Source organism: Primulina tabacum, chromosome 8 (assembly GCF_025594145.1).
Source record: "Primulina tabacum isolate GXHZ01 chromosome 8, ASM2559414v2, whole genome shotgun sequence".
Classification (NCBI taxonomy): domain Eukaryota; kingdom Viridiplantae; phylum Streptophyta; class Magnoliopsida; order Lamiales; family Gesneriaceae; genus Primulina; species Primulina tabacum.
In genome coordinates this window covers 414,279-431,739 of record NC_134557.1, presented here as the reverse complement: position 1 = coordinate 431,739, position 17,461 = coordinate 414,279, and the positions used below count along the sequence as shown (strand labels likewise).

Here is a 17,461-nt window from a genome sequence, read left to right as displayed (position 1 = left end):
TAAAAAATTGAGACCATCGTAGTACAACTAGCGAACCAATTATCACTTAATATCCATCATCGTCAGATGGGATTGCCCCTTTTTGACTTTTGTTTCAAATAATAAAATTGGAAATTCAAAACATCTTGCCGGCATAAATCATGTTGATTTCCATAAAAATTGATTTTTTTATTTGACCCTCCAAATCACCGTCAACAGTAATGTGTTTCATGAACAACCTTTGTTTTATCATCTAGAAACCATAGCCCATCTTGCTTCTATTTTTGTTTATGCCGGGCTTACTTCAGTGTCATGTTATATACAGTCAGTTAGCCAGTTTGTCTCTTTCCATCGAAAGCCTGCTATCACAAAAGCCATCATTCTTTATTTCATTTCCGACCCTTTTGGCTCTTGCTCATACACTTTTCTTCTTGCTTTGCGTAGGGAAGAAGATCAGTAACGGGAAACTGTTTAGGTATATCTCCGCGAAAATTAACCATGTTATATCATATCTCTGTTTTTCTTCCATGAATTATCATGGAGATGCATGAAGTTTGAATGGTGGGACTTTGAATCTTTGTGGGTTCTATCTTAAATTATAATTGCTGCAAAATGTATTGTTTTGAGTGTTCTTGAATTTGAATAATTGAGGTTAAGTTTATAAACCAAAGCTTGGATCTTTCTCATTGGCAAAGAAACTTTTTGTGGGTTTAGGCAGACTATTTTCGTTAGACTGGAAGCTTGACTCTAGTTTTACTTTGTTTGATTAACGGCTGAAAAACATGCAGATATTTATATGCGTTGTTTGTGCTATCTGATATCTTACGCTTTTTGTTCTGATATTGGACTCAAAAGATACAGTTTGATTGATTGCCATTGTGTTATATCTACTGAACATGATCGTTCTTACATTCATCCAGTTTTAAATCTCTGATCTTTGAGTAGATTTTATTTATTTTGATAATAAATAGTTCATGTGAAATTCATTGATTGACGAAATTAGCTTGTACGAACTATTTTATGTATATGATTCGAAATACAATTTTTCCTACTCTCCATGACTATATGAAAAATGTTAGCTTTGTTTGATTGATATATCATTCTTTTTAAATGCTCTGTTTTATGTTTTCTTTTGGTTAAGAAGCATCAAGATATCCCAGAAAAACTAGCAATTCATCTACTTCGAGCATAAACATTCCCTCTCACAGTAGCAAAAGCAATGCTAAAAGCCTCCCTACTCCAAGATCTGAAGCTGAAATTCTATCTTCTACAAATGTCAGACCATTCACATTAAATGAATTGAAGAGCGCGACTAGAAACTTTTGAGTCGACAGTCTTCTTGGGGAAGGAGGATTTGGCTACGTTTACAAAGGATGGATTGATTAGCACACTCTAACTGCTGCAAAGCCTGGATCAGGAATGGTTGTTGCTGTCAAGAAGTTGAAGCCCGAGGGTTTCCAAGGCAACAAGGAGTGGTTGGTATGCCCCCTTCTTGGTGATTTAATGAAGTGATAAACTAAAATTTAAAATCAGTATTTATAAGTCTGTTTGAGAGCTTACAGATTGTTTTTTAGGCAGAGGTTCACTATCTGGGGCAACTTCATCACCCGAATCTAGTTAAACTTATCGGGTACTGCTCTGATGGTGACAATGGACTGTTGGTGTATGAGTTCATGCCGAAAGGAAGCTTGGAGAATCATTTGTTCAGAAGTATGTATCATTTTGATAGTCAGGGTGTATTTCGGCTCTTTTTTATCAACAGTACATGGATGGTTTCTCAACTGACGTGTGGCTTGTTTTGCTCATGTTTCATCATTATTTATTGAACCTGTTAATGCCTACCATTTATTATCCATGCATTTATTTGTCAGAATTCATTGATTGGATAATTTTAGGCTACATGAAGTAAAATGGGAGAGATATGTTAAATTTCCCTGCGTGCGGCGTTTTACTCAATGAACTTAACGAAGTAATTTCCATTATGTGGAATGATGACATATCAAAATTATTCAGTTGGCTTCAAAATCCTTGCATGATTTCACTGCCTTGTTAGATTCTCAATTGTTTTACATATCCTCCACGCTCCAGAGCTTTTACTTTTCAACTCTTTAAATAGCATCATATGAGAACTCCATACTACATTGTGTTGGCTTTGTGCTGATTAAGTTTCATGTTTGTAAGATTAATTGTCTGTTAGGACTTCGTTTGATTATTTGTATTTTACCATGTTTAGGAGGGCCACAGCCCCTCTATTGGGCAACTAGAATCAAGGTTGCTATAGGAGCTGCTAAGGGTCTTTGTTTTTTGCACGAGGCTCAACAACTAAGTGATATGTCGAGATTTTAAGGCTTCCAACATTCTGCTTGATGCAGTAATTTACACGGGGCTTGTATGAAAGTTCCAACAACCAGATTTTGATGAATCTGGTTGTCATGAAGGTGTTCTTCAGATGCCATGTCGTCATTATTTTCACGGGGCTTGCATCAAAACATGGTTGATGAGAAGTCACTGCTGTCCTCTTTGCCGTTTTGAGATGCCAGCTAGTTAGATGCAAGAATCTGAAATTACTTTCTTTTTCTTTTTTTTCAAATTCTTGATGAAAGTTATATAATTTATAATAAGAAATTGATAATTTCTCATACTTGTTGTACTATAATAATATTATTTTAAATTTATGAATAAATTATTAAAACATGTGATAAATAAGTGGTGTTATGTTGGGAGTATTTTGTTATCTAACTCTAGTCAAAAATTATTTTTTAAAAATGACCTTTGGCAGTGTTTTTATGGAGGTGGATGTTTATGCTGCAACATCACTTATGGTTATGTATCTGAATTACGGTGACCTAGTATCTGCTATGAGGTTGTTTGGACTGATTGAGGACAAAAATGTGGTGTGCTACAATGCTTTTTCTATAAGGGTTGCGTATAATATTGTTGATGAATTAGCGTTTCATGTGTTTAATGAACTGAGGGAATCCCTATTTGAGAAACCCGATTCAGTGACAATCATTACTGTGCTCTCTGCGAGTGCAAAGAGTAAGAATTTACAATTTGGAAGGCAGGTCCATGGACTCATGATAAAAGTTGAGTTAGTGTTTGACACCAAGGTTGAAACTGTCTAGTTGAAATATTCAAAATGTGGTTCTTGGCAGTGTGCTTATGATTTATTCAAAGAAATGGAAGTCGCAGAAACTTGATCGCTTGGAATTCTATGATTGCGGGAATGATGTCTAATGATCAAACTGAAATTGCTATTGATCTTTTCATGGAGTTAGAATCGAAAGAAGGGTTGAAATCAGACTCAGTGACATGAAATTCCACGATCAATGGATTCTCACGGCTTGGAAAAGCGGATGAAGCTTTCTTGTTCTTCAGAAAAATGCAGTCTTGTGGCCTAATGCCAGGCTGACCAGCTTATTAGCTGCTGCTCATCTCTATCAGCACTGAACTCTGGGAAGCAGATTCATGCATATGTTGTGAGAATGAATGCCACCGATGAAGATTTTGTTGCTACTTCACTGATTGACATGTACATGAAATGTGGTCAATATTCTCTTGCATGCAATTATTTCAATCAATTTGAAATAAAGCCTAATAATGATCCTGCAGTTTGGAATGCCATGATTTCTGGGTATGGAAAGAATGGTAAACGTAAAGTGGTTTTGATATTTTCAACAGATGGCAGAGAACAAAGTTGAGCCAAATTTAGTCACTTTCAGTTGCCTTTTGTCTGTATGTAGTGACGCTGGTCACGTTGAGAAGGCATTCCAATTTTTCGGATTGATGACTATACGTTATGATTTGAATCCATATAAATATCTTGATCGGCCTTCTCTGTCGAGTAGGAAGGCTGGATGAAGCTTTTGAACTACCAAGAGGAATTCCTGAAACATCTGCTTCTGTTTTTGCTTCATTGCTCGGTGCTTGTGGGCATCATGCAGATTCCATACTTGGAGAGGAAATGGCTAAGAGACTTTCTGAGATAGAAGCAGAAAACCCAATCCCTTCTTTGATGTTGTCCAACATGTTTGCGGTAATAGAAAAGTGGAAAGAAATCCACAAGATTAGAGAAATAATGAACGAGAAGGGACAGGAAAAACCCTGGACTTAGATCGACAGGCGTGGCATAATAAGAGAAGCCTGTTGTATTACATACTGGATTATAAACTATTTCTTGGGTTTTCTCTCACCTGAGGGATGCAGAAGATTAACTTACATCATCTTGTGTTGTGTGGTTTAAATGGTTAGGTTAAGTTATGAATAGTGTCATTGAATAATGGTGGACATATAAAGCAACACCGCACAAATTTGGGAGAGGGCGGCAGGATGAGGCAATTTGATGAGTTAGTATAGCATGGTCTCTTGAAAAATAGAATTTAGATATCTGGCAATTTTGGCAGAATAGAAGAAACAGCCACGTTTATAAAAGCGCCAAAGTACAAGGTTTAAGTATACAAACTAATCGACTCACCAATTTGGTCTTCTGGGGATCATAATGCTTTGGTAGGATAAGCTCCAAGTAACGTTTACCCATTTGGTCGGTTATGCTTACAAGTTTGCCCTAGTTATAAATAATTTTTTTTTAAAAAAAAAAACACAGGTTGAAGTTTATTGAGCAAATCAAAACATTCTGGCAATGCAGTTTATTATAGAACAGTATTTCCAAGAGAGTACAGCAATATGACGTGTTACATCCAAAGAAAGATACACTAATACAATAATGTGTACTGTGTACAACAGTTTTGAGGAATATAGATAGACAGTAAGGTATATACACCCCGATGAGATGGGGACTGCAATCAAGACTCTTGTTCGAGGCAAATAACAGCCCGCCCCGGATCTTGTAGATCATAGAAGTAAATTTTGAAACTTATATCAGTTCCAATTCATCAAAATCGTCACTTTTGATAACAAGACGACTATGGCGATGAATCTGTATATTAATATCTTATTCATGAATTTTCCCACACCTTATAGTCCCGGCCTTCAATGGCTAAACACCAGTTTTCTGGACCACTGGATGGCTCAAAGTGACCAGGTCCGATTTTCATGGTCAACTTTTCATCGATCATGGCTGCATAGACATCTGTCTCGGCCTTGAGTATTTGAACCTATAAAAAATTGCCAAACTTTATTATTATTCCACAAACCCATGTCAAAAAAGTAAAAAACAATGATTGAAAAACATCCAACACTTAACTAAGCTCCGACAGTGGATATTGTTCCGCTTTCTGATGGAGATAAGTGAAGATATTTCAGATAAATATTCGGAAAAAATGTGATCATGGAATACAGATGGCGTTCCAGGATGCGTAAGAATATAGGCGTAACCCTGCATTTCTTTCCCGCCTGGAAATCTCCAATGACCCTTCAAGCCAAAGAAAAGGGTCAGCAAACAAACTGTATACATCCCAGGAGCCTTCAATGTATGCGAAAGTGAGTTATGGAATAAATTAGCTAGTTAAGGAAGAGATCAAACCTGAGTAGAACCAGTATCATGATTCTCAATAAAAGTAACAGCCCTAGATGGCCACCATCCAACAACTCCAGGAGGTTTTCCCTGTACATCTGATAGTCGCCAATATTCACATCGTTCAAGAGCCTATATGATGCAGATCAAGAAGATTAAACGAAAATGCTTATACACAAGCTCATTGGTCAATTTTACTAGTGACAAATATCAAGTGGTCTGATGCGGCAAAAGAAAAGGCGGTCAAATGAATGGTATATGCTTACAGCATGAAGAATTCCTTTTGTTGTGACATCAAACGCGCCTGCAGTTCCATTGGTAGCATTTATCCAATCAACGATTCTCTGTCTATGCGCATCTTGATTGTGATCCACCTTACCATATGTATAACTGAGAGAATCCCAGTACTCGCCCACTGCGAAATAAGGTTCACTGGAATCTAGATAATCCTTGACGTACCCACCCCAAAACCCCCGAACAAAATCGAGCCTCCATCCATCATAACCAATTTCTTCTCTGTACATCCAAGTAGCAGTCACTGTTATTTTTTAAGTTCATTTAAATAAAATTATTTGCTAGGCTTAAATTAATGGACTAGAATATCTACCAATAACAACATACAAGAAGATGATCTTAATATACTTCGTCGTATTCTAAGCTCTTCTTTCAAGTTCTCAACATAGCCTTGACTAGATATTGAATAAATAAAGGAAGAATATCTTGGAAGGAAAAAGATGCAATACATTCAAATGGAAATCCAGTTTTTAGGACTCAAAAATTAGCCCACTCGACCAAATAGCAATTACTATTTGGTGATCATCACCTTGACTTCCTGATATAGACATGAACACAATACGACTTTAAGAGTACTTAACTCACCTCAGCCAGTCGAGCCATTCCTTAATATCCTTTCTTACAAATTCTTGAGAATGATCAATATTTGGAGCAGCATGAAAATTATCTCCACTACTCTTGTTGCCCCTTCCCTAGAAATGATCAATAAGACAACTCTCAACATTTCAGCATTATAAAAGAAACCTCATTTCCTAAAAACCATAAACAAGAAATACAGCTTGCTGCTTCGTGTGTGCCTGTTGTTAGTGCTTTGCAAAATAATATCCAAGTGTCTTTATAAATATCTAAAAAGCTATACAACAGACAGTCAAAATCTGAATGCTCAATACTCCGTGTTTGGAAACGGTAGTAGTAGAAAAAGGTTCAAAGAAGCACAAGCCTACTATATATCAGGTATACACACCAGAAGGGGTATCCACGTGGGGAGAGGACATGTATAGGGCCATACTTGGTTAGTTGGGGGGCATTGGGCATATTTTTCTGCCGTTAATCTTTTCTTTATCTTATAAAGGGTATTCACCTTGGCTGAGTTAGTACTCAGATTGTCTTGGTGAATCAGTTTACTCCAACCAATATAACATTGTGGAAATTCTGTAATTACTTGCTTAATTTCCTTGCTCAATTTATGCTTGCAATGAGTCACTGGCAGTTAGGCTCTAACACATCAATATGCAAAGACTATCCATTGAATATTTTTTTGACTACATATAGAGTAAATTTGTTATTCTGGAATTTCATGGTGATATTTCGGAAAACTATTCCAATCGAAGGATATTATTATACCTGGAAATGTGGGTCATCAGCAACAACAGCTCGGTCGTCCCAGTTTAAACGACCACCAAAAATGTTCCAGATACCATTTTGGTTCTTGTACTGTGCACATCGGTGGTTTAAAACTACATCACCCAGAACCTTCATGCCCACCTCATGAAATCTCTTCACAAGAAGTTTTAATTGATCTATGTTTCCGTATCTATCAAACATCACAATCATCATGAACTCCTAAAGGTCAAAGGCAATTAGATTTTATGAACCTAATCACACAAATGAGATTATCGATTTAACCACAAGCTTCATTTGTAGAACTTACTTTAGTAAAAGATTTTCAATGGATATAATTACGTTTTGTTTTTGTTCAAAAACACCAGGGACAAACAAATGTCACTTGTTTAAGCAATACCTGGAGTTTAAGTTATATAAATCCGTTGGCATGTAGCCTTCAGGTGAAACCGAATCAGTAGGTGGAGGTAACCAGATCACAGTGAAACCAAGTGATGATAATTCCGAAGCTTTTTCATGAAGATCTAAGTACCATTTTCCAGATTTGTGAGATTCCCAATTAAATCCTTGACAAAGAATTTCAAACCCTGTGCCGGTCCCAGAAGATATTTTTACTGGCGGTTGTAGAACCTCAGCTTCTAACGTTTCAGTTTCTGGAAAAGTTGGCATAGAACTTCTGAAGATACTATATGCTTCTGCAGCAAGCTTCTCAATTTCATGGAGAATGCCTTCTTGCGCTTCTTTGCTTTTTGTTTTTCGACTCTTTTCAGATGAAATATCACTCACTAAGTTCCTTATCTCATTAATGATTTCATCCGTGTAAGCAGAAACTGCTAGATCCGACTTGGAAGCATTTTCCAATACAACCAGGGAGCCAATTTCCTCACTTTGTTCCGCACCCTCAGAATGTGTCGGTTCATATTGCTTGTTTCGGACCATGGGATTTGAAAAGGGTACGTAAAAATCATTTCCTTTGCAATCTAACCATGTGCTCTCATCCAGTTTCAGCACAAAGACAAATGCTGAATATCCTTCATCCAACGAAAATGACCCCCGTGAACCATGTCCATTGGCTTTCTGCTGTAAATGAGTTCGCAAGGCTTTATTCTTGAAGATGCTTGTTTCAGGAGGATAAGGCTCAGCTGGGATTCTCCAATGTTTACTGTCATCTTTGCAGACACCCCAGTGAAGTACTACATCTCCAGGTATATCGGTGTCTATGTCCAAAATATTTTTTGAATTCTCAAGGCACTGGCGAACAGAAATACTAACCGAGTTATCAACAATGATTTCTTTAACAACGGGGTGTTCCTCACAAAAGCCTTGAAGAGGTATCTTTCGCAAGCTACGTTCTACAGTGTCTTCTCCTTTCAGATCAGCTACTTCTGGTTTAAGAAGTGCAGCGGATAGCTGTCCCAGTGTGCCTGATGTAAGAAATGGTTTACTCATACTGTCAAGTGATGGGGAAAAATGCAGGGAAAACCAGATATAAAAATAACCTCGATATATTGACAAAGCAGAGGAAAAAGTCACATGATGCTCATGAAAAAATTCTTGTAATGGTGAGAACAAACTAATATCTAATTAATATACTTCCAAAAACATAAAACCCCACTATACATACTGTTAGTCCATCGAATGAGCCAAGAATTGAAACAACTGCAAGAGAATCCAGAGAGATAGATGGACTCAGATATTTGTCAACAGGCTATCTACTGAAGGAAGTCGACCATCCAAATTAAGATGGAAAGTACATGAGCTAGAATGAGACAACAAGTTGACAAACTACGTTGGAATAATAAAAGGATAAATGATATAACATACAGAAGAAAATCCAAAGCAACCTGGCCATATACCCAAGCCCTTTTTGGTTCCAACAACATTTCCATTGTCTTGAAGGTCGTCAAGAAGAGGCACTTTAAAATCTCTTCCTCTGTGCTGATACCAATACCCACTTTCCTCGTCCTGGACCATTTGTAGACACACAAAAAAAAGATACATAACAGTAAAAAGTCGTATAAACAAATACATACACACACACACACAAGCAAAAGCCTCATATCTAATCAACAAAGAAACAATTAGCAATGTGCAGGCCAGAGGAACTTGCCTTCAATACAAAATTTATAGCTTCAATTGAACTATTTGTATTGACGTCAATCTTTACTTCATAAAATGTTTCTCCTCCCGTTGAAGCAGATGATATCTCCAGAGGAGTTTCAACTGCATAGTCCTGAAAGGCAATCAATATCGGCACAGTAAAAACATATTGGATTGGTAGAAAACCATAACAAGAATCCACAAGCATCAAATTCAAATCACTGTACCTTAATCGAAATGGAACCTGGAGGCCGCATATCCAGAGGAGGTTGATCCCATTCACTGCAACAATTAAAGTGTAACATACCAACAAATGATACTAGAAGTAACCATAACGCAAAATCATCGGAAACCATCAGAGGAATGACTTCTTAACAAAACCCATGTACTATGTTACGATAACTGTCCCATAATTTGAATCTCGGTAATTTGTGAAACATTACCAGAGAAAAAACTCACCTTCCTACATCGCCTACGTAGCTAACTCCCCAGTGAAGAACCCACTTTCCAGGAAGACTGCACCCCACAATAAGCTGCCAATAATCTTCACTTTTCCCTTTGTCTAATTTGATTGATATCTTTCCCTCCATCTGTAATACCACGAATCAATTGAAAATAATAACCATCAATTATCTAATTTTAAGCATATAAACACTCTATACCATACTACGCCCGGAAACAGCAAAAAGAATTAAGGTCCATTTATCAAGGAAAACATGCATATCAAACCTACTTTTACAATCAATCAATCCATATGCTTCGCCAGTTCAGGTTTCGAATTGTTTTCCGCTCCAAGATTCCCAACACACAAAAAAACGAGATATGCAGTACATATATAAATTTAAAAAATCGAAAAACGACTCTTCAAGTTCTATAAATATTTAAAAAGAAATTACCAAAAGTACAGAAAAAGTAAAAAAAACTCGGTCTTGATTTCCTAAAATCGTACATATTGTTCCTCCCTGTCAATCTATTGAAAATTATGCACATGCACACGAATTTTTTGAAGGAAAAAAAAAAACTCACAAGTAGAATGCACAGTACATACTCATGTGTCAGGGGGATAAGTACCCACGAGCGTAATTACAAAATACAAAAAAGCCCACCTTTTCAGGTCGTTTCAAGTGGAAGGTTTCGGTGAATGTTATGATTGAGGATTCAGATGTTTCCACAGTGGCAGCGCCGGTAGGGTTGAGTGCTTGAGCGGGGTCGAAACGGCTAGAACAGAAGCAGGCACCATTGAAGCGGGATTTTGAGGTCTGCGTGTAATTAAGTTGAAAAGGAGGGAGCTTCTTCGATAATAGTTGACCTTTAAGGATGGGTTTGAGAGAAGGACGGCGACGGCGGAGAAGATTACAGCGGCCTTGGTGGTGGTGGAGGAATGGCGCCGTGGCAAATGTGGACATTTTCCTGGTCGGAGCGTGTTCTTGATTTGTTTCTGCATATATGTGTCCCGCAGTGATCCACCTCTCTCTAGTCTTATTAATAATAGTTAGTATTAATATGCCTACAAATATATTAATTAATTAATAATTAATAATAACCTGCGAAATTTAATGTGTTTTTGCTTCTAAGAGTGTTTTTATAAATTTTATTATTGTCCTTTGTTCATAATTAGTTTTGTATTCATAGTTATATCTTTCGATTTTTTTTTTGGACATTGCTTTTATTGTATCTTCTTAAAATTAATATTTATATTAAATACTAATTTGGCATTCAAAAATCTTCGGATATGTGAATGTGATAGAAGTGATAGAAAAAATCTAACATGGGTGAAAATGATGTTATTTGTTTGGACACAGAAAAAATCATGCCGGATGGTTTTATGAATCAATTTTATGAAACAAATATTATATTTAGATCATTTCATAAAAATATTATATTTTGTATCATAAAAATTATTTTTATTTTAAAAAATATCGATAGTTGTTTAATTGACAAAAATAATTGAGATTCCAAAATATCATCACACTTTCCGTGGCAAATATGAACCCGTTTTCATAGGAATCTGGACAGCCACCACATAACCATTTGAAAACAACGAGGTCCACACCTTAAATATCTCCACGTGTTTTTTTAATATATAAGAATCTACTAAACAAATAATAAATAAATTCCAATTGACATCAAGCATTTTTCCTAATTTGGGCCTCATGGATCTTTTGGGCCATCAATATATTTGGGCTAATAATCTGAAAACAGCATATTCCACCATCATTATTTGCATATTCTTTTGATAATTTTTTTAGTTTCGTTTAATTTTGGTTTTTCGATATTGAAATATTCACAAATACATAAATTTTGAGGAAAGTTTTGTAATTTATCAAAATATGAATGAATACTCCAATATTTTATAGAAACCGAAATTGTGATCAAGAAAAAGTCCAATATTTGGGTCCAATTTGTGTAGAAGAATGATCCAACGGTGGAGATAATCCGTCGGAATAAAATACGGTCACAAATTTCTTTTATCAGCCGATGTATCCTAGGCCAAAGCGCGACGGTGTTCTCTCTCAGCGAAGAAAGGAGAAAATGGTGTTTGTTAGGGGTCCAGGCCTTTACTCCGACATTGGCAAGACAGCCAGAGGTAACCACTTTTCATGATTCTTCTTCGTATATCAGTGTGTGATACTTGATTTCATTTCTTTTGTCTGTTAGCTGAGCTCTTCTATTGATTCATGTGATTTGTGGGCTCCTCACAGATCTTCTTTACAAGGATTACCAGGGTGACCAAAAGTTTACTCTAACTACCTATACTTCAAACGGGGTGGTTAGTATTCTGAATTCTTCATCTTTTTCCTCCCCCGAGATCTTTAGATTGATTTATTGTGTCAAAGAGAAGAAAAGAAAATGGTTCTGATGATAACGGATTGATGAAGTGAGCTTCAGCTTACGGTAGCCTATTTGATTGTACTTGACTGGAAAGATATCTTATAATTATTTCTCGTCTTTTACTCGAATCATTAGCCTAGTCTTTTAATTTTTTAATGATATTTGTTTTGCTCTTTAAATTTGGATTACTTGTATAGATGGTGATTGTTTATCGTGTTGAGAAGCTTAATGTTCTATATATCTATATACAGTTACCTTGAAGAGTAATTTATTATGGTTACAACCTAAACTTATTTTTTTCTTTAAAACTGCCGTGCAACTAGAAGTGTTTTCAAAGTCTGCAATGCCTAGTTAGGACATCATGGAATGTGTGGTGTCATCAAGATTGCCATTACGATGCCTTTCTTTCCATCGTGGGCGTCAATGATTGGCGTATTTGGATTTCACTGTTGAGATGTCTGATTGTTTAATTTGGCTTTGACTCCACAGGCCATTACGTCATCTGGGACGAAGAAAGGTGAGTTGTTTTTGGCTGATGTTAACACGCAGTTGAAGAACAAGAACATCACTACTGATGTGAAAGTTGACACTAATTCTAATGTGAGTCATCTTGCTGTCTGGAGATTTTTTATTTCACTTTTAGTATGTGCTTTGATGGGATAAACGAGTTTAGTCCCTTGCTCTAAATTCCACAGATAGCTTGTGGGCTCTTGATTTCTTGACATGTGATATCTATAAAGTTTTCTTGATTTTTGTTGATTAGTAGGGTCTGATTGTCTTTATGTACTTGACTGGAATGCTTCACGCAACGTTTAAAATCATTCTCTTTATGCAAACTGTACTACGATGAAAGTACATTCTTGCAGCACTCTTTTCTTTCGTTGTATGCTTTAGATGTATTATCTCTCAGGTCCCACTTTATCATTAGCGTCTTTTGTAATTTGTAGCTTTGCATTTTGTCAAAAGCAATATATAGAATTATGCAATCAGAAGTGGCTAGATTAGTGTCAGTATTTTAATTCTGTAGATTGGGATGATTTCACCAACAAAACCTATTGATTTTTGACATTTGACTAAAGGCTTCTGGTTATGAAGGTTTTCACGACTATCAGTGTGGATGAACCTGCTCCTGGAGTGAAGGCTATCTTTAGCTTTGTTGCTCCAGACCAAAAATCTGGCAAGGTATTTTTATCTTCTGTCTGTGATAGCTTAAATTTTCTCTCCTCTTTCTGTTCATTAGAACTTGTGAAATTTCTTTTCGATCAATCACTTTTTTGGATGGTATACTCACGCACGTGGATTGGGTTTTGGTCATCTAATGATTTGGTAATTCGGTTGACAGGTGGAACTTCGGTATTTACATGAGTATGCAGGAATAAGTACCAGCCTTGGTCTCACTGCAAAACCTTTGGTCAACTTCTCTGGTGTTGTTGGAAATCACCAGGCTGCTTTTGGGACTGATATATCATTCGACACCGCTACTGGAAACTTTACAAAATGCAATGCTGGAGCTAGTTTCACGACTCCTGACTTAATAGCATCCTTGATACTGTGAGCATCTATCAATTAACAAAACATACTAAATTAACAGATTTTAGGATAAAATTGGACCGGGATCCTCCGTCAGCTTTTAACTCTAGCTTTTCTTAGAACTGGAAAATCTTGTATTTGCCATGATTAGTATGGAATTGCGGGATGTCATGTTTAGAATTGTGAGCACTGAGATCAATATTTTGAATCATCTTATTTCCTTTGCTGGCATTGCTTCTTCCACAGAAACGATAAAGGTGAAACACTTGCAGCATCCTACTTCCACACTGTAAGCCCATTAACCAATACTGCAGTCGGAGCAGAATTGATCCACAGCTTTTCAAGCAATGAAAATACCCTTGCCATTGGCATTCAGCATTTACTCGATCCACTCACTTTGGTGAAAGCTCGAGTCAACAACTATGGCAAGGCAAGTGCTCTCATACAACATGAATGGCGTCCTAGATCTCTCATCACCATCTCTGGTGAAGTGGACACCCGGGCTATAGAGAAAAGCGCGAAAATTGGACTTGCTGTAGCACTTAAACCGTGAGATCGAAAATTTCCGGTAAATGGTTGGCGACATTTTCTTTTAGTGACGGAGCAGGAAATAAAGTAGATAATATTGATTCTGGGCATTGCCCTGTTTTTTCTATCAAGATTTGAATTCGTCTGCTGTCTTGGTTTTATTCTTGTATTTGGTGTGGCTTTGGTTTGTATAAATAATTCATGCTGGTGGCACAAACTTGACAAACCCATTTTTACTGGTTATTTCACAAGTTTCCACAGTTTATCTTTCAGTTTGTTCCTTTTTATATACCTTCCGGTTGTTAAGATTTTAGGCTTTCATCAATCGGTGCAGAAATTGTTAAAGCTAGACTCTTTAACAATATGAAGTGATCCCACGTGCTACATATTCATCGATATATGTCAATTAACTTTCCTTTTTATTGAATAGTGATTTGAATGTATGTAACGGTGGTGATTTTAACAATATGGTTTCTTAAATGTATGTATAACATTTGTTCGAACTAGAAAAATATTTTAAAAAAATTAAACTGATGAGGATATATATAAGATTTGAAAATATAATTGTTTTAAAGGATATTACACAAGACCGTTACAATCCTTTCAACTCATATATTTATACTATATATATATATATATATATTTATGAAAAATTAATTTTACTCTTGTTGGTCATAATTTAATTTTTGATATACCAAAAATACTAATATCAAGTAATAAAGACACTTCGTTTTCCTTTAGATTGCGTTTGATTGGATGTATTTAAAAATTATGGATTTCGATTATTGTTTCATTGTTAATAATAAAACAATAGATGAAATTTTTTAAATTCATATAGTATTTATTTATACATTAGTTACGTAAAATAAAATGAATTTCAAATGTCACTATCATTGAGTGAACTTGAAATACATCCTAATTAATATAAAAATCGATGATAGTTATCTTTTATTTGGTAATAATATAGATTAATTATTTTAAAATGAGAAATTTAAAAGAGTAGGTCTCTTATGAGATCGTCTCACGAATCTTTATCTGTGAGACGGGTCAACTCTATCGATATTCACAGTAAAAAGTAATAGTCTTAGCATAAAAATTAATACTTTTTCATGGATGACCCAAATAAGATATCTGTCTCACAAAATATAATCATTGAGAGCGTCTCACACAAATTTTTGCATTAAGTTAAATAAGAAGTCTATTGGAAAAATGTAATAAAACTAGAATAACATGATTAAAAACTGTATTATATTACTAGTTGTTTTTTGGCATTTTTTGCACTTAGTTAAAACATTATATGCTTGATATATTGAATTTATTATGTATCTTGATATATTGAATTCTTAGTGCTCAATTTTTTTCTATAAAAATCTATATTTTGTGTCTAGTTCAGCTCACTCTAACATAAAATTCTGGCTACGACCGTGGTCCACACGCATTTTTATTTTAGTTAGACACATCAATATCATCGAACTTATCATATTGAGTTTATCTATCATTGATATCTTTTTATGTCTCGGTTGAGATCCGTTATACGATAGTATATCGTGTGTTAGAGATTTTTGGACATCCTCAATTCGGTCCGGTTTAAGTAGTTGCTGGCAGTGAGGTGAAATCATATCTAGGGGTGAACAAGATTTCGGTTAAACCGAATTCACAGACCGAACCGAGCGAATTCGGAAATTCGATTTGGTTATTTCAGAAATTCAGTTTTCAAAGTAAAAAAATTTGGTTGTATTGGTTAATTCTGTTCGGTTACGTTTTTCAAAATTTTGAAATCGGTTAACCGAATTAACCGATATAATAAATACTATTATTTAAGAAATTTTTATTATTTATCAATTTTTATATATAATTAAATTTTTAATTTTAAAATCAACCCTAATTTCAATCTAATTTTAAATGCCATGGCTTTCTCGTTCTCACTTCTTTATTCTCCACTCTTGACTTCATCCACCGCCCACCCATCTCTCGTCACCAATCGAGACGATGTCCGCTCATGTTATGTTATTTTATAAAAAAACATGTATTAATTGTATTCAAACAAAATTTATACATTTGTGATGTGTGTATTTTATATTTTTATGCATTTGTGTAGACTGTAGGATTCAAGAAAAATTACATATATAATTAAAGTTAAATCTCAAATTTTTTTTAAAGTTAATCGGTTAATTCGACCGAATTAACCGATTTTAATTCGGTTCTGTTTTCATCGTTTATGAAAATTAATTCGGTTGGCTCGGTTATGGATAAATATTTCTGTTCGGTTCGGTTATGGCTAATTCGATTCGATCGGTAATCGAACCGACCGAATGCTCACCCCTAGTCGTATTTCCGGTCACGGTTCGCTGAGGCATGGACCAATTCAATCATATTATGTTTGATTTTTGATTTTCGATCATTTGACTTCAGATATTTTGTATCTTGTACTTGTTCATGCATTGCATCCACCCATATAATCATTGCTTTTTTACACGGTCCGCTGAGGCATGGACCAATTCAATCATATTATGTTTGATTTTTTATTTTCGATCATTTGACTTCAGATATTTTGTATCTTGTACTTGTTCATGCATTGCATCCACCCATATAATCATTGCTTTTTTACGTCATATTTTGTAGTTTCATGATGTCTCGTACTAAATTTTTGAACCCCTCGAAAGGGAGTTCTCGTGTATTTTATGTATGAACATGACAGGTGGTACATGTGGTTCGACTTCATATGCTCGAAATGAAGCATCAAGAAGTATCAGAGCTCTTTAAGAACGAGCTCAACTATATCTAGGTATTATGTTGTGGTGTCGTTTTCCAGATAGTATATGTATATATTATAAAGTTGTACTTTTACCGATGTATGCCTCAAGTAGCTGTATGATGGAGTATTTTGAGGATTGAATTTTGTTATTATCGAGCATTGTCGGTTCTATGATAATTTTATTTTGTTTATATCGTGATTATGCTTGATTGACACTTGTTTATGTGTTTGAGTTTGTTGAGAACTCGTTGATTTATTTTGAATATGTGAATTTTCTGGTGTGTCCTATTTATGAGAAGAAAAATTTGTGTGAGACGGTCTCAGAGATCGTATTTTGTGAGATGGATATCTTATTTGGGTCATACATGAAAAAATATTACTTTTTATGCTAAGAATATTACTTTTTATAGTGAATATCGGTAGAGTTGACCCGTATCACATATAAATATTCGTGAGACCGTCTCACAAGAGACTTGCTCTTTACGGGAACGTCGTGTCAAATATTTTATAGTCTGAATAGCAAAATTTTTAACTCACTTTTCCATTGTATATCAAATAATCATTATTATGTGATAATAAATCATTATTAAGATAACATACCCTCACAATTAACATGCAACATTATGATC

At 35.4% G+C, this 17,461-nt stretch overlaps 3 protein-coding genes and 1 pseudogene across 11 annotated transcripts; 3 read left to right on the top strand and 1 right to left on the bottom strand.

The window, feature by feature from the left end:
- Nucleotides 1-141: 141 nt before the first annotated feature.
- LOC142554362 (putative serine/threonine-protein kinase PBL2) lies at nt 142-2,595 on the top strand. 9 transcript variants are annotated; one of them, XR_012822177.1, is made up of 5 exons: nt 142-454; nt 1,124-1,254; nt 1,314-1,458; nt 1,558-1,689; nt 2,213-2,595. XR_012822177.1 is itself a non-coding variant. In XM_075665033.1 (4 exons), exons 1-4 carry the CDS (start codon nt 270-272, stop codon nt 2,323-2,325), a joined length of 492 nt encoding a protein of 163 aa, XP_075521148.1. In that variant the 5' UTR covers nt 142-269; the 3' UTR covers nt 2,326-2,591. The 9 variants fall into 9 exon arrangements, 1 of the variants encoding a protein (XP_075521148.1); XR_012822175.1 differs by having other exon boundaries at nt 1,554-1,693; XR_012822176.1 differs by having other exon boundaries at nt 1,314-1,474; nt 1,554-1,689.
- Nucleotides 2,596-2,744: 149 nt separating this feature from the next.
- Nucleotides 2,745-4,112, top strand: LOC142554258 (pentatricopeptide repeat-containing protein At2g02750-like; annotated as a pseudogene).
- Nucleotides 4,113-4,599: 487 nt separating this feature from the next.
- On the bottom strand, nt 4,600-10,653 carry LOC142552613 (alpha-amylase 3, chloroplastic-like). The gene is made up of 12 exons (XM_075662320.1): nt 10,294-10,653; nt 9,647-9,777; nt 9,415-9,469; nt 9,198-9,320; nt 8,932-9,052; nt 7,488-8,511; nt 7,091-7,280; nt 6,332-6,438; nt 5,719-5,968; nt 5,462-5,584; nt 5,183-5,350; nt 4,600-5,093 (listed from the first exon to the last, which is right to left on the bottom strand). Exons 1-12 carry the CDS (start codon nt 10,591-10,593, stop codon nt 4,935-4,937), a joined length of 2,751 nt encoding a protein of 916 aa, XP_075518435.1. The 5' UTR covers nt 10,594-10,653; the 3' UTR covers nt 4,600-4,934.
- A 916-nt stretch (nt 10,654-11,569) lies between these two features.
- On the top strand, nt 11,570-14,349 carry LOC142552612 (mitochondrial outer membrane protein porin of 36 kDa-like). Its single transcript, XM_075662319.1, has 6 exons — nt 11,570-11,774; nt 11,890-11,957; nt 12,509-12,619; nt 13,115-13,201; nt 13,362-13,570; nt 13,796-14,349. The coding sequence occupies exons 1-6, from the start codon at nt 11,666-11,668 to the stop codon at nt 14,100-14,102; spliced, it is 891 nt and encodes a 296-aa protein (XP_075518434.1). The 5' UTR covers nt 11,570-11,665; the 3' UTR covers nt 14,103-14,349.
- The last annotated feature ends 3,112 nt before the right edge of the window (nt 14,350-17,461 follow it).